The following is a 20,773-nucleotide window of genomic DNA, read 5'->3' as shown; positions in this document are numbered from 1 at the left end:
TTCCATGTTGATATTATGTTGGCAAATTTGTTTCGAGTTGAATTTCAAAAGTTCTGATAAATAAAATAAACTTTCCATAGTTGAGTTTTTTTTTTCACTTGCTTAAGTATGATTTTGATGACCTTTGATAAATTATAAAACGACCTAGTTCTCAGGCTATTGCATGTCTAAAGTAATGTAGCTTAGATTAATACCTTTGGATATGTTTTCAATTTCTATAAAATGCATGTCTATTATCTTAGGAGCTATGAACTAACAATGAGACTTTGAAACCTCATATAAAGGTAATAGTCTGAAAAAGGTTGTTTTTTGAAAAAAAAAAGGTTAGGGACTTTTTTGCGACTATTTGTTTATCAGTCCCATGCTTGAAATTATTTTTATTTTGCAGGAAACTGAATGTTCTATTTATAAAATTGTCCCTTTAGGGTTTTCCGTTAGTAAGAACAAAAAAAAAATTGGCTTAGTGGTCCGTACTACTAGTAAGAGTTAAGGAAAGCGTTTAATTCAAAGAAATACTCCTAACTGGACGGCCGCTATCATATTATAAGTAAAAAGATCAAAGTGTACATTAATTTCATAAAAGACGTCTTTTAAATCTTCGTCGGCTTGCACTAAATAATAATATAAATTGATTAAAGGGTATTGCACATTTCTGTCCAAGAGTGTCTACGAACCTAATTGGTCTCAAATGAAAGGTGACGTTTAGCTTGTTATATGGTTGCAATAATTTCAAAATTGTTCATGGAAAGTCTAAGATATTTAAAATTGAACTAAACATATGGAGTCGTAAACATAGAAATTTTATATTTTCTTTTAATATCTGTTTATATCTTTTAAAATTTGTTTGGCATCGAATGGAACATATACATTTCTTGAACGACTCTGGTTTCAGTTACTGTAGGTAATTATTATTATCAAAATGCTTATCATATTGAGTAAACGAACGAGCAGTGTTTGCAAATTATTCCACTTTAATAGCATTCACTCCAGTTTTGGTCGTAATTCTCGCCCTAGAAGACATTAACAAATTTAGTCTTTAATGAAAAAATTTTAGTTTACATATTCGTTCTCTGATATTGCAGAATTATCGCTGAACTATTGTTTACTATTGTCGTTAATAAACCCTAAGATAGGTACGATAGCATCAGGTAATCACATCGTTCCTAAACTCATTTTTGAAGTGTTAAATACATAGTTAAGATTTGTAATAATTGTTGAACTGTCAAAGTGAATAATTTACAAAAAAGTTCCTGTTTTTTTTACTTGGGAGAAAATAATGTTTTTAAAAGCCATTTGTAATGGAATCCCAAATTTCATTTTGCTAACTCCAACACTTTTTGTCAATTTTATTAACGATCTCCTGTCTGCAACTTCTAATCCAATACATTATTTCGCTGACAAAAGTACTCTTAGCTGTTCATATTCAGAATCACATCCCTCACCTTCGAATGTGGAACTGCATGAACAAAATATGATAAACTAAAACAGCATTGTACAATACTTACTTACTGAAAGTGGCGCTACAGTCCGGGGCGGACCTTGGCCTCAACCAACATGCGTCTCCAGCCAACTCGGTCCCTAAGTAGCTGTCTCCAGTTTCGCACGCCAAGTTGGGTGAGGTCCTCTCCCACCTGGGTGCCCCACCTCAATCGAGGTCTTCCTCTACTGCGCCGTCCCTCGGGATTGGATTAGAAGACCTTCCGGGCTGGAGCGTTGATGTCCATCCGCTCTACATGACCTAGCCATCCCATCTAAGCCGTTGGACTTTTATTCTGCTAACCAGGTCAGTGTCGCTGTACAGCCCGTACAGTTCGTCGTTATATCTTCTCCTCCATTCTCCATCTGTGCGTACGGGACCAAAAATCACCCGAAGAATTTTTCTCTCGAAGCATCCTAAGACGCTCTCATCTTTCTTTGACAGGGTCTAGGCCTCAGCGCCATAAATGAGAACCGGGATGATGAGTGTCTTATAGATGGTGATTTTAGATGCTCGAGAGAGATTTGCAATAGTTATTCTTCGTTTGATTTCAGCGCTGGTGTCGTTGTCTATGTTTCTAGCGGTGCCTAGGTAGACAAAGTCCTTAACTACCTCAAAGTTATAGCTGTCAATGGTGACGTTTTGTCCAAGACGTCGTCGTTCAGTGTCCTTTTTTGATGCCAGCATATACTTGGTCTTGCCCTCATTGACCACTAAACCCATCTTCTTCGCTTCCGTCGAAATGCTCAAAAACGCTCCACTGACATCACGCTTTGATCTTCCAATTATGTCAATATCATCTGCGTATCCGAGTAATTGGATGAATCTTTGGAAGATTGTGTCTCAAGTGTTGACGGTTGAGTTCTGCACAATTATTTCCAGAACGATATTGAAGAAGTCACATGACAGGGCATCGCCTTGTCTAAAACCTTTTTTGACATCAAATGCATCGGTGAGATCTTTTCCGAGACCTTGATAGAGCAGCGTGCATTCTCCATCGTTATTCTGCACAAATGGATAAGTTTCACAGGGATGCCTAAAACTAGACATTGCTCTGTAGAGCTCTTCTCTATGGATGCTGTCGTACGCAGCTTTAAAATCAATAAAGAGATGGTGGGTATCGATTTGAAGCTCCTCGGTTTTTTCCAAGATCTGCCGTAGTGTGAATATGTGGTCCATAGTGGACTTTCCTGGTCTGAAGCCACACTGATAAGGACCAATCAGGTTGTTGACGAATGGCTTCAGACGTTCACATAGTACGGCAGAGAGGATCTTATACGCAATGTTAAGGAGACTGATGCCTCTGTAGTTGGCGCAGTTTAGAGGGTCTCCTTTCTTATGGATCGGGCACACTATGCTGAGATTCCACTCATCGGGTATGCTTTCTTTCGACCATATTTTGCAGATTAGTTGGGGCATGCTCCGTACCAAGTTATCGCCTGCTGCAGCGATGCCGTCAGCTCCAGCAGCTTTGTTTGACTTAAGTTTAGATATACCTATCTTCACTTCATTTTGATCCGGAAAGGCGAAATTGTTGATCTGCATCGCCGAGGTTGAGTGGTTCTATCTCCCTTACAGCGAAATTCGGTTCGTCATCGCCGTTATATAATTTGGAGAAGTGTACAATGGGGAATAAAAAACCTCGTGGAATTGAATGCTTCGAAAACCCAATGCTGTCTTGTATCGTTAAAGCGAAATATAGCCCCTTGCCATTACCCTGGATGGCACTTGCATCGAGGAGACTTAACATCTCGATATTCTCGGTATGTGTACCACCAACCACCTCTTGTGGAACGATCACATACGCGATGTCGCCAAAAATGACGCACGATGTTTGGGTTTTCTGAGGCAATCCAAGAAGTTTTTCTCCCCCTCTGATCTGGCTTTTATTTACAAGGCTTATATACGTCCAAAGCTTGAGTATAACTCCAATATCTGGGCTGGTGCCCCTGCAACTTACTTAAGCCTCTTGGACAGTATTGAACGTAGAGCATTTAGATTTATTGGTGATAGTAACATGATAGGATCATTTACGTCGCTCGAACATCGTCGTAAGGTTTCCTGTATCACCCTCTTTTACCGCTATTTTAACGGTTTATGCTCTAGAGAAATAGCCAGCTGCGTTCCTCCCCCTAAACATTCCAACCGTAATACTCGCTCTTCTAGTAATCAGTATACTTTCGAGCCCAACTTCAGTCGTACAGAGATTCGTTCTTTAGCCGAACTACGCGAATGTGGAATTCCTTACCACACTGTGTCTTTCCCAGCTATTGCAATATTCAGGAATTCAAAACCACCGACACCTCCTTTTAACCCCTCTCTCCCTTTCTTTCAGAGTGCTCACACTGTGTCTTTGCATAATAAGGTAGTAATATCCCCTTAAGGGGGTATTCTGGTCTAGAAATTAAAAAAATCGATTTTTTTTTCTTTTCATATTTTCATAGTTTAATTATTTAAGAATATGTCTACGAGAGGATTTTCCCAAATTCAAATTATTTTCGGAGAAATAAGTATTTTGCTGAGCAGCCATCCAAATCGGTTGGGCTGCAACTAATAGAACAAAAGACATAATGGGGTACTTTAAACGCGTTTTTCTCAGAACTGTCTTTTTGAATCTGATACCCACGATTTCTCAGGTTCTGCCGAACCGATTTACTTGAAATTTTAAGAGATTCTTCTTTAGGGACTTGTCTACGTCCGGAACTACGGCCATCCCCAAATTTTCATTTTTAATATTTTTAACAAATCGAAGAATGTTCAAAAAAATGGTAAATTTTTTATATTTTTCTTTAGACAGCCGCCATTTTGTAAAAAGAAATGTTTGTAACTTTTCCGTAGTTCCAGACATTGCGACATTATTGTAGATTCATAATCTTTTTTAGTTTTTGATTTCAGATTTCTAGGAGAGTTAAAATCGTGGGTATGGTCACGCACCAAATTTTTGAGACGCACCACTCCATGAACTGATAACTAACGGAATTTTGATTTTTTTTTTTACTTTTTTATTTTTTTTTGTATGCTTCTAATGTGAATAAATAATGTATAAAAAAATGTATGGTAAAATTGTTGCTTGCTTTTTTCTACAGCACTTCAAAAATTACCTAAAATTCATGTCTCTAGACCAGAATACCCCCTTAAGTGTGCGCTTTTTATAAAAAAAATTAAACCAATGTTTTTCGTTGGTTCATATCTTTGCTTTTTTTTCAACTCGGAAAAGATGCGCCAAAATGATGAATTTCATCGCAGAATCATCTTCAGTAAGGAATCTTGTTTTTTTGCTCAATGAATTCGTCAATAAGCAAACTATGCATTAATGATCGGGTGAAAATCCACATTTGCTTCATGAACCACATCGTAATGGGAAACTTTTAAGAATCCCGAAAGTACGTATCACGAAATCCGTTGCAAATACAAAATTGTATGACATTCTCCACTACGAACGTATTTGGTAATAGCTATTTTCGAGATTCGTTAGAGTTTCCGATTACGATAGAATTCGTGATATGGCTGAATAGTAAAAGACGAAATTGTTTTCAAGAAAAGAATTTTGATCAGCGTGTTATCTAAAGAAATGGGCCTGTCAATTGCTCGTTCAAGTGATTTAACGCCTCTGCACTGGGTTGGGCTCAAAATATTGTATGGATCATAAAACTGTATTTCAAAATACTGTTTGTACAGGATATTGTATGATCAAAATAAGTACGCACTTTTTTTTCATTATCAAAACGGTTTTTATTTTTCAATCTATTTACAGAATTTTGAAAACAGATTACTTTTTTAATGAATGCATGAAAATAATTTGCCATTCCCATAATGTTCTAATATACTTCCCTTAAACAATAACATATGCAACTATAGTTCATATAGTCTTTGAATTAATAAAAAAAAACAAATGAATGGAATAGTCTTCTTGTTTTCTCTTTCTCTTTTTTTTCTTCTTCTTTTTTTGTATCTCTGTCACACTTTTACATGAATTGTTTTTATCATATTTAACAATTGCATAAACAATTGCACCAAACTAATTGATATGTCAAAAATGTCCATGTGTTCTTTTATTTCGTTGATGTTAACAAACAGTATTATACAGACACAGTATTATGAGATACAATACTTTGACATTTATATATTACAGTATTTTTAATTTACAGTATTTTAAAATACAGCATGAACCATGCATTTTTTTAATACAGCATTTAGACCCACTCCCCTCAACACTATTTTCTTTGGGGCTACTTTAACTCATTGGCTTATAACAACAAGCATATGACGACGACGTTGGAATAGCTCAGACCTATCATAAAATGCGAAATAGTCGAGTCATCATAACTTGTGTCCAATGAGGGAATTGGCGATACAAAAATTTTAAACTTAGTGTATCGGAATTCATGCAATGTAATTTTTTAATGAATATTAATATTAATATCTGAAGACACTTTTCCAAGGTGAGCAATGTTTTGTCATAACCATAATGTAAACATTTCAATAAAACGATGCGATTGTTCATCTGGCTGAGGCATTATAGGTTTTGAACTGAGGATCCGATACAACAGGTAATACTGTAGTAGATGTGTTTGGATAAATTGTACAACTTTTGAGAATCTATTGTGACTGATATTTTAAGAAATAAAAAACATCGAGTTAAAAAAAATACATTTTATTTAAGGAAATTCGTTTGTTTATAAATACATTTTTTTCCAAAATATTTTCAATGTGTTTTTTCTATTCTGCAAACACATTCATATTCCTACTTAAGAACTGTATTGTATTTGTATTTGTCGGATTACAAAGACAACTGTTGTTGTTGGTTGTGTGAATCTGATTCAGAGTGAGTGGAAGCCTGTGCTTGAGCTTGTGACTGGGAATCAGAATGGCCGTTTTGGAAGGAAAATTGAGCTGGTCCAGTTGAGAAAACTGGTCCGTTGGCGTATTGGGCTGGCCCACTGATGAGTTGAGCTGGTCCGTTGACGTATTGACCGGCTAATCCATTACCGTATGGACCGGCTAATCCGTTGGCGAATTGAGCTGCTGGTCCACCGTTGGTGAATTGACCTGCTCCTCCAATGAATTGAGCTGGTCCAACGAGTTGACCTGATGGTCCTTGGAAGTATGATTGACCTTGTTGGAATTGGTTGTATCCAACTCCAGCAGCTCCTTGCGAGGCCTTCTCGTTAACGAAGTATTTCTCTGCTGGGGGCTTAACAACGTTGACGTACACTGGCTCAACCTTGACTGGACGTGGGTGTTGCTTGACGAATACCTTACGCATAATTACTGGTGGGGGCTTGTGTAGGACAACTGGAGCTGGCTTGACAACAATTGGAGGATGGTTGACTAGAACCCTGGTGGGTGGGCGCTTAACAATAATTGGAGCTGGACGATGGATAAGGATCTCGCCCTTGTTTGAGTGGTAAGATTCAGAGACTTGGGTGTTTTGGGCTCTAGGGTCTACTGCGGCGTAATTGTACTGGGAAGCCGATGGACCATTGTAAGGTCCACCAATTGGTCCAGATAATGGTCCAGAAACCGATCCAGAGATTGGTCCGACTAGACCACCTGGTCCAGAAATCAATTGACCATTGTTGTTGAAAATTGAGTTTTGGCTGTTGGAACCAGCATTTGCACCCGCTGAAGCACCAGAGTTGGAATGTGAATCCAACAACTGTTGGTCAAAGTGTCCAACATTTCCAGAACACGGCTGTTGCAAATATTGTTGCTGGCAGTTTACCGCCTAAATATGATTAAAATACAATTTATGTTATCAGAAAACTTGAAGGCTACATTTGGTTTTCATTTATTTTATAGGTAGAAGATACTCACCACAAATGCAATCACGACTTGAAACAATAAACTAAATGTATTCATTCTATCTTTGAGACACCTATGAGACTGCTAACGGTCGTCTACGACAAGTTGTTTAAATATGTTGCATCTTGAAAAGGCCCAATGTTTGATTACGTGACATTTGAAGAAATTTTAAAACAAGACTTTTGTTTTGGCTTTTTGAGTAAAAAGACAGTTTAAAGGTATTCGCTTGGTGATTAAATTTGCGTGCTCTAGCCGAATGAAAACAACATAAAAAAACACTAAGCTCAAAAATAAACGTGGTCTGGAAGTGTAATAATCAAAATTTTATTTAAAAAAAATCTAATACAAATATTTGTGTATACATTAATGGTAGTTCGGAAGAATGCTTTAATTGTTTTTTACTAGAATCGGATATAAAAAAGTGATTAGATTTTTTCTTTAGATTAAAAATTATGTTTTTTCAATGAATCACTGAGAGTTTGTATGTTTATGCAAGTTTTGTAAGCAAATTATTTTCTTTGGAGTTCTTTTCAAATAATTTCATATCTAAGGAAGATAATTTTGTACACTAGTGTCGTGCCACGAAACGAAAAGGGGTATTGGGTAAAAGTTCCAGGTTCTTAGAACCTATTTATTCGTTATTAACAAAGGTTTTACTTTGTTTATGTAAAGCCTTGTTTAAGAAGTTTAAAAATGCTCTAATTGTGAGCGATTCGAATGTGTTAAAACATGTATAATGGGATATTTTCAAAACACGAACTCTTAACTCGTCAATATTGAGTTTTATTTTACAGAGATTCAATTTCTTTTGTTAAATATATGGGAACTTGTACATTACTTGAACCTTGTACATTACATATGTACAAACATATGTGTTTGCTTTTGAAAAAATTGTTTTAATTTTAATTATAGGTACCTAACATTGATTGATGAATCCATTTATTTCTGAACAAAAATAAAAATAAAAATATAAATAACATTTCTCAAGGGACATGAGAAGAGTCTAAGAAAACATCCTTTTCGTTGCAGATCATTTAAACTGCTTAATTCTGCTGTTTTTTTTACCTCCACAATTGTACAAAATTGGGTTTTTAAAATATTAAATAGTAAATCGTTTCAAAAGAGAAGCATTTTTTCTACGATAATGTAGAATTCATAAGACTTAGAGCTAGATTGTTGACAGTGAGTTTAGTTTTTCAAAAAACTTTCAAAGTTTCCTTGATCCTATTATTTACGTCCCGGACTATTCCTACGTACAAAATTTGGTAACAAGCGCATTTGGCCAGAGTTGTAAAGATTAAACTAAAATTTGTAGCTAAAAGTTAAAACTCGTGACTTGATTTTGACTTTTAAAATCGTGCGTTCAATCTCGTGTTGGTGGATTTTTAGGTACCTTGTTAACCGAGTTGGATAGCTGTATTGAGATAGTTGTTTCAGCTGTTCAAAAAAAGCAGAAGAATAAGCTTCGGAGCCACAATTGTTGTAAGATAAAAATAATTAATAAAATTCGGAGGCAACATCTTCTTCACCGTCTATAATATACAGAACATACTCAAATACAACTTCAAATAACATTTGTATCTCTGTTTACCAACAAATAAAAAAAGCTGAAATCAATTTTCAACTTTCTTGAAATTCAACCATGTGTTGAAACAGCTGTCCTGTCAGATACCTACATACCCCAGAAATTCTTGGATACCTTTGGATTCCTTTTTTGACATCTCAGTTGTTATTCATCAGCTGTTATTTTCTATCTGTCTGAACGCAGCCACTGAATCATTTTGACTGCACTCTCTTTTTGGGTTTTAAAAGTCATAAAAGTCAGTTTTAAATGTGAATAAAGTTTCCGATTACGATTCGAATCATGATAAAGTTCACAAGAAATTGATTCAAGTAAAAAAATTGCTGACTCACTGATTTGCTGAATTTAAAAAAGTCTGCATACTGCATTTAAATAAATTGCTGACTTTTAAATATTGAGGAACATTTAAACCTTTCAAAATGAAAAAATGTGCAGTCAAAATGACTTGGTCAATTGACTTTAACTTATGACTTTTTAAAACGAGTTTAAACTTTAAAGTCAAATTTGTTCTTAAAATGGAAATAAATTCAAAGTCATAACTTAACTGCAGTGTCTAAAAAGTTTTAGTTATTACAATTCTAGAATTTCAGAATATTGGAGCACAGTAAATAAACTAAACATTATTGCAAACTATTTATTTACGAAAAAGATATATTTGCTTAGAACATTGGGAGTTTTGTTTTTGACAAAACTGGGACGCATATAATGATTTGTCAGTTTCTTAGTGAAGTAAACAATTCCAAGTTTGAACTTAATGAAGCCGTTTGAACGTACTCGATGTGCTTAAAAACATTACAGTGATGAGAAATAAAAACAAGGTGTTTATATCTTTAATTTGATGTAATTGCTAAGAATATCTTTTAAATGTTGGACTATTTTACTGATTCATCAAAAATAGAAATAGAATCTTCGAAAACATTTTTCAAATTTTGTAAAAAGTTTGTTTGATTGTAGGAATTCATTAGATGAACAACTGAGCTGATTTAGGGTTAACTTAATGGGGCATATTCATAGATGTTTGCTAAACTCTTGCTAAGCTGTTACTAAGCAAATCCAGAGTTTAGGTTATTTATAAATAAATTTAAACCTAAGTTTAGAGATAAACCTGTGTTTTAACTATATACATAGGAAATACTGTGTTTAATTACATAGTTATTATCACAGACAAATGTCAAATTCGATTTTTGTTTCTGAATTGAAAAGCTGAATCATATTGGAAAAATTGTAAGTAAACTTGTTGGTGTAGCCGTTCTTTTTGGCAATTTTCGCTACAACGTTCTTTGTCTGACTGCGATGAATTTTCCTGCAGTTTGTGTTTTCATCTAAAATATTATTGAACGTTTTTAGTTGTTTTTTTTTTTTGATTTTCTATGAAATAGTTTTGTTTTACTTACTTTTTTCGACATCCAATTCAAGGAATGACAGCACAAAATAACGAGTTTGAAAATATGACAGTATTTTTTTGCTTTGACCTGTCATTTGAAGTATGATTGTAGTAGAATACAACCTTAACCTGGGGTTTTAATAAACACAGCTAGAAAATCGACTATGAATAAGAGCTGTGTTTATTTAACCAACAAGCCTTAAACTATAGATCAGGAAATCACGACTTTAGTAATTCTCTATGAATACGCCCCAATTAATCCCTGATTCAAGGATACAATTTCTAAATAAATAATGTTCTACAATTGTAAATCTTTTTGTACTAGTTCAGTTATTTTAATGGAACAATTTTGTATATTGTTTAATTTAGGATTTATCGTTTATACAAAAATATTTGTTTAAAGGCAATTCGGTTAAATCTTATTTAATTCACCGAATTTGATGAATATTAAGTTTTTTAAACACTGAATAAACATTTTTGATTTTACAACTAGAAATATGAGCCCCAAAAGTTTTTTTTTATTTTTCCAAATCAGGAAAAAACATTAAGCAGAGTCTTTGAAATAGTCAAATATTTAAGTTTTAACTTGTATGACTTTCTAAGAAAACAATATTGTATTTTTCCAGAAAAGGCAAAATAGAGTGCATGAGTAAATTGCAATAGAACACAACAACAATTATTCTTTTATGTATACTTAAACTTTTTATTCACCCGCAGTACATGGCTCGCATAAAGCTTGAAATAAATATGTATAAACATCGGATTTTGTCTTATAAACTAAATTTATTTGCAACGCATTCAATTTTGTTGTTTACAATTTTCCTAATTTTTTTTTTTTCAAAATGCTTGCAAAAACATTTAACATTTTAGAAGCTTCCGGTGCAACCGCAAGGGGTACCAGCTGGTCCGTTTCCTACGCCTGCGATGTTTCCTAAGCTTCCAATGCCTCCAATGCTTCCGTAGTTTCCTACGCTTCCTACATTTGGTACTACAGCCTGCTTGCCTGGTTTGTAGACCTTAACGTAAACTGGGTTTAGACTAAGTGGAGCTGGCTGTCTGGTGATGATCTCATTTTGGTAAACAATGCTTGGTGGTTGTCTGTAGATGACTGGAGCTGCTCTGACTTCTGCGGCTGGACCACTGCTGATTTGGATGGTTGGCGAGCCAGGTTGTGTGACGACCATTGGTGGCAATGGCTGGGTAGCGTACACTCGGTTGCCATAACGTCCTTGAACTGGGACATGCATGGATTGAAGAACAGCCTGATGTGATAGATTTGGTGGAACAACTTGAACGGCTCCTTGACGGATCTTGGCAGCTAAGTTAGTTTCAGCCAAAGACTCTTGGATAGCATCCTGGTTGGTGTAAGGATTGTAAGCTGGCAGAGGTGATGCAGCACCAGGAATTCCGAGTCCGGAAAGAACAGGAACTCCAGCAATTGCGGGTGATCCGTTGGCAGTTGGACCAGTTTGCAGAGCGTTCAGGTATGATTGCAATGGACTGCCATTGAAATTAGCAATACCAAGATTTGATTGCTCCTGGAAGGAGTTGGAATGAGATTGTGACTGGGCCTGAGCTTGAGCCTGAGCTTGGCTGTCGGAGCCACTTAGACTGAAACCATTAAGTTGGTTCATTTGTCCCAACACGAAGGGTGATTGACCATTTTGCAACAGGTCTTGGCAAAGTGTAAGCTAAAACGTAGAAACGGATGTTAGCAAACATATTTCCATTATAAATATGTGCATAGGTGTTTAATAACTTACCGGTGCTATGGCTGCAACCACTGCGATAAAAAACTTTAACTTCATGTTGTTTGAAACCTAAAGTTTTGCTGCTAATGATCTCTTCCGTTATCATCAACTTATTTATATATCAATTTGAATTTAATGCTTGATCGTACAAATACGTGATTTAATCGCACATTCCCATCTGCATTGTCTGGGGTTTTAATTTTTCAAACGAACCGAAAAAAAAACGAAAATGTTAAGAAGTCACAAAGAACGTTTTTTTGTTTTTATTTTAAGCCAACATTAAAGAGCATCGTTTGTGTTTGGTTTAAAGAACACGAATTTTTAACTAAATGTGTTTGGTTTGGGTTATGCCAAAAATACATGTATGTGGTTGACACGACTTTTCAGTTAAAAATGTTTCAAATTTACAAATTTCAACATTTTAAGTAAAAAAGGAAAGTCGTTTATAGAATAAGAGTGGTTTGGTTTTTTGCGAGACTGTTAAAACAAATTTAGGACCATGTTGTAAGTTCAATAGATTTTCATTTCGAAATCTATAAAAATTGAAACCATATACTCAAAATTTAATTAATAAAAAAAGAGTGTGATGGAAGTTGGATTAAAAAAAACCATCGCATCACCATGAGACCAAGAGGGATTCACTAAGAAGTTTTAAGTTTAAAAAGAAACATACTTAAATAAATAAAAGAGGCAATGAATTTACTAACTCCTGCTCAGAGAAACAAACAAACAAACAAACAAATATTAAATAAGCAAAGAAAAGTTCCTGCACTGGTGTCTTATTGTTGTTTTTAAATGAGAAACTTAAACTACAATTTATGTCCAAATTGTGCAATGACACCAAGTTTTGTTGACATATTTTCAATTGAAAGAAAAGATAATTGAATAATAAAAACTACGAAAGAATCCAAACGATTTTGAAACTTGTTATTTTTAAAATTATTCTGAAACAGTAAAAGTACTCTTTTGTATTAGAAAACTGCATTTTAACAAGAATTTCCATTTAAATTGTTTTTTTTTTTTTATTCCAAATTATTCTGAGGGAACTTTTTTTTCCACATTCGAGAAAAAGTCATTGTGTGTTGATTTATCATTTCCCATAAGTATAAAAAGTCACTATAATGAGAAAATTTTATTTAAATTTATCATTTTCCTATTTTTAATGAGCGTATCCCCGTTTTTTTTGTCTCCTGAAAAATTTTGATTTTGTTACTTAATGACTTTTACCTCCAAGCAGACGAATTATTGTCGGCAATGCAGAATACCAATTTGTTTTATTAATTAACCAAATTTGGATACCTATCGTGACTACAAATTTCCCTCAGAATTATTTACCCTCTCGAACATGCTTAAAAGTTTCCCCGGAATTACTTGCTGTCGGTAAGAAGATTTCAGGGAAATTGTCCGAGGAAAACACATTTCGTGAGATAAGAAAATTATGTGGGAAATTCAAGATAGGTCCCATTTGTTTTCAGGAATTGTTCACATAGCCTTTGAAGTCTGAATGTTTTGACGCAAAAAAGGGAAACATTTGATTTCTATTTTTCCGAAAGATGATTCGATTTTTTATAATATTACATTTTTGAGCTCACCTCTCGTTCGAGATTTAACTCTTTGCAAGACTGAAATTGTTTTTGTTTTTGATTCAAATGAAACTCAAAAGCTTTTTAAATTTTGAAGAACAAAATGTTTTGGTCTAAACTCTTACAAAGGTTGAGTGATGAGACTTCTAAAAAAAACAGGTCACCCCAGGGGTACTTTTTTGTTATAGATCTCCTTTTTCTTTTTATGATTCGATCTTATGTATCGGGTTTTCCAATGAGGACTTCACAATTTTTTTTTTAAATAATACACAAACATCAAAAGCTATTATGAAGTACATTTAAAACATTTATGAATGGAACTCGCTTTTTTCATATGGCCCATGCAAGAACGTTTTAGATTCGTTGAACCTAATTTTCGATGACACGGCTACTGACATTGGCTCTGAGTTCTTTCAACGCCGGCGTCATCGATTTGTTGGCATAAACCCAATACTTGATGCAGCCAGAAAGAAAATAGTCTAAAGACGTTAAGTTGGATGAACGAGGCTGTCAATCGACTGGCACATTTCTTGAGGCTTATCAAACTTACTCTTGAATAAATGGATTGTAAAATGTGCTGTTCGGCTTGTCGCACAAACCTGTTGAAACAACTTTGTGCCCAAGTCCATATCCTCCAATTAAGACAAAAATAATCGGTAATCATGGCTCGATAGAGCTGGTCATAAGTCAGTAACGTGACGATAGTTATCTTCGAAAATGCAAACCGCTGGTAGCAATTCTTTTGTATGGATGAAGTGGTAATTCTTGTAAGAAATAGAGATTTAACACATGTTTTGCTTATTGACGAACCAATTTATCTATTGAGATAGGGCCAGCATTACAACTAAGAATTGGGGTTAACGCTCATATAAACGGTGATTTTTTAAGAGCTTGAGAACTTAAAAAAAAAAAAACGCATAAAATTTGCAAAATCTCATCGATTCTTTATTTGAAACGTTAAATTGGTCCATGACATTTATTTTTTGAAGATAATTTCATTTAAATGTTGACCGCGGCTGTGTCTTAGGTGGTCCATTCGGAAAGTCCAATTTTGGGTAACTTTTTCGAGCATTTCGGACGGAATAGCCCGAATGTTGTCTTCCAAAGCTGGAATAGTTGCTGGCTTATTTGTGTAGACTTTAGACTTAACGTAGCCCCACAAAAAATAGTCTAAAGGCGTCAAATCGCATGATCTTGGGGGCCAATTTACCGGTCCATTCCTTGAGATGAATTGTTCTCCGAAGTTTTCCCTCAAAATGGCCATAGAATCGCGAGCTGTGTGGCATGTAGCGCCATCTTGTTGAAACCACATGTCAACCAAGTTCAGTTCTTCCATTTTTGGCAACAAAAAGTTTGTTAGCATTGAACGATAGCGATCGCCATTCACCGTAACGTTGCGTCCAACAGCATCTTTGAAAAAATACGGTCCAATGATTCCACTAGCGTACAAACCACACCAAACAGTGCATTTTTCGGGATGCATGGGCAGTTCTTGAACGGCTTCTGGTTGCTCTTCACTCCAAATGCGGCAATTTTGCTTATTTACGTAGCCATTCAACCAGGAATGAACCTCATAGCTGAACAAAATTTGTCTATAAAAAAGCGGATTTTCTGCCAACTTTTCTAGGGCCCATTCACTGAAAATTCGATGTTGTGGCAGATCGTTCGGCTTCAGTTCTTGCACGAGCTGTATTTTATACGGTTTTACACCAAGATCTTTGCGTAAAATCTTCCATGTGGTCAATTAACACAAACCCAATTGCTGCGAACGGCGACGAATCGACATTTCACGGTCTTCAGCAACACTCTCAGAAACAGACCCAATATTCTCTTCTGTACGCACTGTACGCATTCGTGTGGTTGGTTTAATGTCCAATAAAGTAAACTGAGTGCGAAACTTGGTCACAATCGCATTAATTGTTTGCTCACTTGGTCGATTATGTAGACCATAAATCGGACGTAAAGCGCGAAACACATTTCGAACCGAACACTGATTTTGGTAATAAAATTCAATGATTTGCAAGCGTTGCTCGTTAGTAAATCTATTCATGATGAAATGTCAAAGCATACTGAGCATCTTTCTCTTTGACACCATGTCTGAAATCCCGCGTGATCTGTCAAATACTAATGCATGAAAATCCTAACCTCAAAAAAATCACCCTTTAGTTGTGGTGATCGGCTCCAAATTTCGAAAAAGTTTATAATTTTCAGACGTTCCTAGTTCATAGTATATACTTTGCCGCATGTTTTAAATTTTGAGTTTACTGAATAAATTGACAGTGACAGTTCTATGAGTAGTAAAAGGGTGCGTTTACAAATTCAATTCAAAGTTGTCAAATCCCTATGGACAAAAACCCCTTATATTTACATTTTTATACAAACATGCGTATTTGTAATCCTATTGCAAGAATCGTGCGTCGGTCGGCTGGAATATTGTTTCTTTTTTGTTAGATCTTATTTTTCGCCGAGTTTATTTATAATATTTCTATATTACGACTATATATAGGCTATTAAATAAACTGCTATTTTGAGCATATGTCACTCTTGAAGATCTCTTGCTTTGACATTTAACAAATAAGAACTATATTATTATTACCAGAAATGGGACGGTACACACTGAAACACTGTGAATTAGCTGCTATTTGAGTATATGTCACTCTCGAAGACATTTTCTTTGACATTTGACAGATACAATCTATGTCATTATTACTAAAATTGGAACGGTATTAAAGTTGTTAAAATTCATTACAAATATTCGCTACATGCCACACGAGCAATAGCAATAAAATAATTGCAACTTTGCTCGGGTACGAATGAGGTCAAAAAACAAAATAAAAAACGAGCAACAAAATAAAGTTAGTCGAAAGCAAAAGAAGTGTAAACAATTATTTGTTTTCGAGAAGAACTCAATCTTATTTAATCAAACTTCTTATTGAATCAGCTCAGTTAACTGTAGTCTCTATAACTTTACTTCGGTCTAACAATTTCTAATAAAAAGAAAACAACATTTTAAAACTTATTTTCTAATTTATTATCACATCCGTTGGTTCTTATAAAAATAAATTAAATTAAACAAAACAGTAACATTTTTTAAGCAGTAGTTTTCTTATCATTACGATATTCATGTCTCACTTCGCGCACAACATCGACTGAATCTGAATTCCGGTCATGGTTTTTACCGTTCGAAGATTGTCGGCTTGAGTCAGAAGATGAACTCTTTTCATAAAACGTCATTCTGCTGAAGAAAGGCTCATGGTTTTCTTCATATCGATGGTATTTCTTAAATTCACCATTCGATGGTTGCGGATGGTATGAAGAACTGATATCTTCATAACTAGGATATCGCAGAGTGTAATATGAATCCGGAGTTCCCTCAAATGTAGCTTGAACCTTTCTGTAAAAAGGTGGGACCGCTATATTTGAAGGGTTTATTAACTCACTTGTAGACTGTGTTTGATCGCTCGAAGATTGATGCACTTTATCTGATTGAGGCTGCTTATCGGTTGTGGATGGCTGTTTTGTATCGGTTAAAGGCTGTACTATATTTGTTAAAGGCTGCATTTTATGGTTTGAAGACTGCATACTATCGGTTATGGGATGCATGTTCATAGTGAAAGGCTGCATCTTATCATTTGAAGGCTTCATATTATCAGTTGAAGGCTGCATGTTCATGGTAAGAGGTTGCATCTTTTCTGTTAAAGTCTGGACTTTATTGGTAACAGACTGCATTTCATCGTTTGAAGGCTGCATACTATTGGATAAGGGCTGCATATTTATGGTGAAAGGCTGCAGTTTATCAGTTAAAGGCTCCATATTATCAGTTAGAGGCTGGACCCTTATGGTTAAAGCCTGCATGTTATCGATTGAAGGCTGCATCTTTATGGTTAAAGGCTGCATTTCATCGGTATGAGGCATAATCTCATCATTTGAACACTGTACCTCATCGGTTGATGACGGTGTTTCTTCAGTTGGAGTCTGATGCATTGATTGGTCAAATGAAGGCTCATTTGTTTCCTCTTTTAAATTGTGCCCGCTTGAAGACTGCTCACAGGCTGACTGCCCACACGATTGTTGCTCCTGAGAAGACTCATTCGACTCATTCGAAGATTGCTGGTGTGTAGTCCCTAGAACTTTATCAAACGAGGGCTTTACCAAAGCCTCCATTTTGTTTTCTTTTGCCGGCATTGGATTTTGTTCATAGAGATTGTGGAAACTAATAGGCGGTGTCGGTTTCAACATCAAGAACTTTTCAAAAGAAGGCTGCATTGATTTCTCAATGAGTGGTCTTGAGGGCTGTTGGTATGCCATTGATGGATTGTAGGGCACATATTGTGGAGTTTGGGGCCAAATCGGTTGTTTGTGTTGGAAGTAATTTGGCTGCATCCGGTTTTGGTAGACAATAGGAGCCGTATTTGGAACAGTCGGCGACAGCGTTGGATGATTAATGCTTCTTGGTGTCATCCCTGTAAAATCTGGTAGGGTTACCACTATCGGACTTTTATACATCTCCTTGCCCTTCATACCTCTTTCCAATGCTTCAATTTCAGCCGGCGATAGAAGTTGCACTTTCATAAAATTCTCCGGCATACGATTTTGCTGTTGAACCAGCTGTGGCGTATTTAATTCGTATGATCTTTTTGAATATCGATTTGGAGCAATAGTTTCGGGATAATGTTTTTGCAACATGTTTCCAGTGTTGGGAACTCCCGATGGCTGAATATTAAAACGGACAGCATCTTTGAAATCCGAGCCAAAATGACGGATCAAGAATTCATTGGATAGTTCATATCGATCATTATTTTTATTAATTGGTGATGATGGATATGCTAAAACCTGTGTTTTTGAAAAATAAACAAAACAAAACAAACCCTAATAAATACTTGTTCTTGTATATTAATTTATTGATATAAACTTACACTGGTTAAGGGAAGAAACAAGAAAACACTAATTTGTATCATAATGTTTCTGTTCTATTACATTGTAGACTGAATCATCATTGTTCGAATCAATGCGCTTAAATATAAGTTTCTAGACTTTTTAATTATTATCAATTTATTAATTCTTTGATGTGACTCAACTAATTTACGTGATGTTGAGAGAGAAATCCACAAAAAGCATGCACGATATTTTCTTTAACTTGCAGTCAAGGTAAAGAAGTTCAATTGTTTGAGCCAAAAGAAAAAGGTCATTGCTTAGTTCAAAATAAATGAGAATGATTTTAGAAATGAGTCATTGGAATGATGATGATAAAACATGAGAATGATACGTTTATAGAAATTTGTCTAGTAGGCAAAAATATTATCGAACTTAATTAAAACGGTGTTGAAAATCAAAATTGTTCTTTTTATAAATATAAAATATGATTGAAAAGAAGATATGTGTGTGAAAATGATTATTGTTTTTTTATAGAATAAAGCTTGAGGTCGAAACCCGCTAAGCCACTACACTACTACTAAAAATACCAGCTCGGCTCCAAATTTATGTAGCAGAAATTTTAAATTATTATAGAACAAATTAATCTTCGTCTTTATTCGTGTTCGTTTTTTGTATCTTGCCATACATTTTTAACAATATATAAGATTGCTTTTTATCTTTTTTCAGTATTCTCAATTATTTTTTCTTACTATGTTAACTAGTTCTATTCAATAGGTATTGGTTTCAGAAAAAATCGAGAACAATTGTTCTAATATAAGATAAAATTGTGGACTGTTTTTTTTGTTTGTTTCCTTTAAAAAAAAATAACTTCAATGGCTTTGGACCATCTCACCTTTTAAGTTAATAGTTTAATTTTACATAACTTTTTTTAATCAATTATTTATTGATGTTTTTGAAACACAATTTCTCTTAAGTATGTATATATGAAGAAATATAAATTTATTAATAATTACGAAAGCAAATAAAAAAACATATTTTTTTATATAACATTTAAACAATTAATTAAAAAATGCCGGCGTAAAACTTTTGTTATGAACTAAAAAAATAGGCAAATATTTCCAGAAATTAATCTATCATTTATTCGTATTTTAGAATATACACTCTTCTTCTCCCCGTGATGCTATAGTCTGGAGCATCACGGGGAGAAGAAGAGTGTCAAAATAGCGCCCAGCGTTTTTCTATGCAAAATATATGTTCACGAAGGTAAATGACTTCATTTCACAAAAATCCTTGTGCTCCGAGCGCAGTTTTCAGATGAGTGATCAAAAAGAAGTCAGTCATCTAAAACTCAGATTTATTGCGGCTAAACTTAGCTTGCACAGAACCTTGGAGACGTTCACCCGAACAAGTTTTTTGTTTACCGTGAGTAAACGTGGGATTTAAGACGCCGACAACTTTTCCATGCCTAACTGCTGGAACACAATGCAAAAATCGGAGCCGCAGACGGTTCCGGAGTCGGAATAGCTGTCACAGCTTGTCGCACGTTAACAGAAGTACGCACAAAATGCGTCGTACGACTTTTTGACGTTTGATATAGATTTAGTTGTATTTTGAAATTATTGATTTGATACTTATCATTTGGTTTGAGTTTAACTGAGTTTTAAAATTATTTAATAAAATAGATTTTGAAAGCGAAGATATAATTTTAATAATGTCAATTTTTGAAATGTCGTATATTTATTTAAAATACTATAGTAAAGTTAATGAATTCCACTAAAAAAGAAAACATAAATTATAAAAATTAAAAAAACAACATCATACAAAACACACTTGGCATATTTAACTGTTGGGCAATTGCTTCTCATTCCTTTGATTTGATTTTATTGTTTTTGTAGTGTCTGTTTTCCAAATTCCAAAGGACGTCCCTTTCACTGACCGCTTGAATAATTTGTTCCGATTCATCCATTTTGTATTCTTTAATTTAAATTTTATTTGATTCAATTTAACTGTTTATTTGATTTAGTTTAACTTTTTTATTTATTCAAACAACCGCAATGAAAAATATTAATTTAATGCACAAACAAATTTGATGTGCCAAAAATGATAGACGTCAAAAGTGTCGGACGTCAAAGTTATAAGTCAACTCTTCCGACTCCGGCTCCGTCACCATTGTTTTCCAGCAGTAAATCTCGATTAAAAATGTGACAAACACGTGCTTCAGACATTTTTATAACCTCTACTACTTCCCCTGTTGCCTAACACCATTTGATAAACTTAAGCAATGTTATCGTCGGTAGTTACAGTTTTTGGACGTCC

The 20,773-nt window shown here is 34.8% G+C and overlaps 3 protein-coding genes across 3 annotated transcripts; all 3 read right to left on the bottom strand.

Annotated features, from left to right (window-relative positions):
* Positions 1 to 6,115: 6,115 nt before the first annotated feature.
* Positions 6,116 to 7,557, bottom strand: LOC129947186 (chorion protein S38). Its single transcript, XM_056057639.1, has 2 exons — positions 7,295 to 7,557; positions 6,116 to 7,205 (listed from the first exon to the last, which is right to left on the bottom strand). Exons 1-2 carry the CDS (start codon positions 7,337 to 7,339, stop codon positions 6,258 to 6,260), a joined length of 993 nt encoding a protein of 330 aa, XP_055913614.1. The 5' UTR covers positions 7,340 to 7,557; the 3' UTR covers positions 6,116 to 6,257.
* A 3,361-nt stretch (positions 7,558 to 10,918) lies between these two features.
* LOC129947604 (chorion protein S36) lies at positions 10,919 to 12,134 on the bottom strand. Its single transcript, XM_056058233.1, has 2 exons — positions 12,012 to 12,134; positions 10,919 to 11,939 (listed from the first exon to the last, which is right to left on the bottom strand). Exons 1-2 carry the CDS (start codon positions 12,054 to 12,056, stop codon positions 11,115 to 11,117), a joined length of 870 nt encoding a protein of 289 aa, XP_055914208.1. The 5' UTR covers positions 12,057 to 12,134; the 3' UTR covers positions 10,919 to 11,114.
* Positions 12,135 to 16,625: 4,491 nt separating this feature from the next.
* LOC129947195 (uncharacterized) lies at positions 16,626 to 18,578 on the bottom strand. The gene is made up of 2 exons (XM_056057647.1): positions 18,499 to 18,578; positions 16,626 to 18,415 (listed from the first exon to the last, which is right to left on the bottom strand). Exons 1-2 carry the CDS (start codon positions 18,538 to 18,540, stop codon positions 16,673 to 16,675), a joined length of 1,785 nt encoding a protein of 594 aa, XP_055913622.1. The 5' UTR covers positions 18,541 to 18,578; the 3' UTR covers positions 16,626 to 16,672.
* Between the last annotated feature and the right edge of the window lie 2,195 nt (positions 18,579 to 20,773).

This window comes from Eupeodes corollae, chromosome 2 (genome assembly GCF_945859685.1).
Source record: "Eupeodes corollae chromosome 2, idEupCoro1.1, whole genome shotgun sequence".
NCBI classification, from domain to species: domain Eukaryota; kingdom Metazoa; phylum Arthropoda; class Insecta; order Diptera; family Syrphidae; genus Eupeodes; species Eupeodes corollae.
The sequence above is the reverse complement of the archived record's forward strand: the minus strand, read 5'-3'. Positions and strand labels throughout refer to the sequence as shown.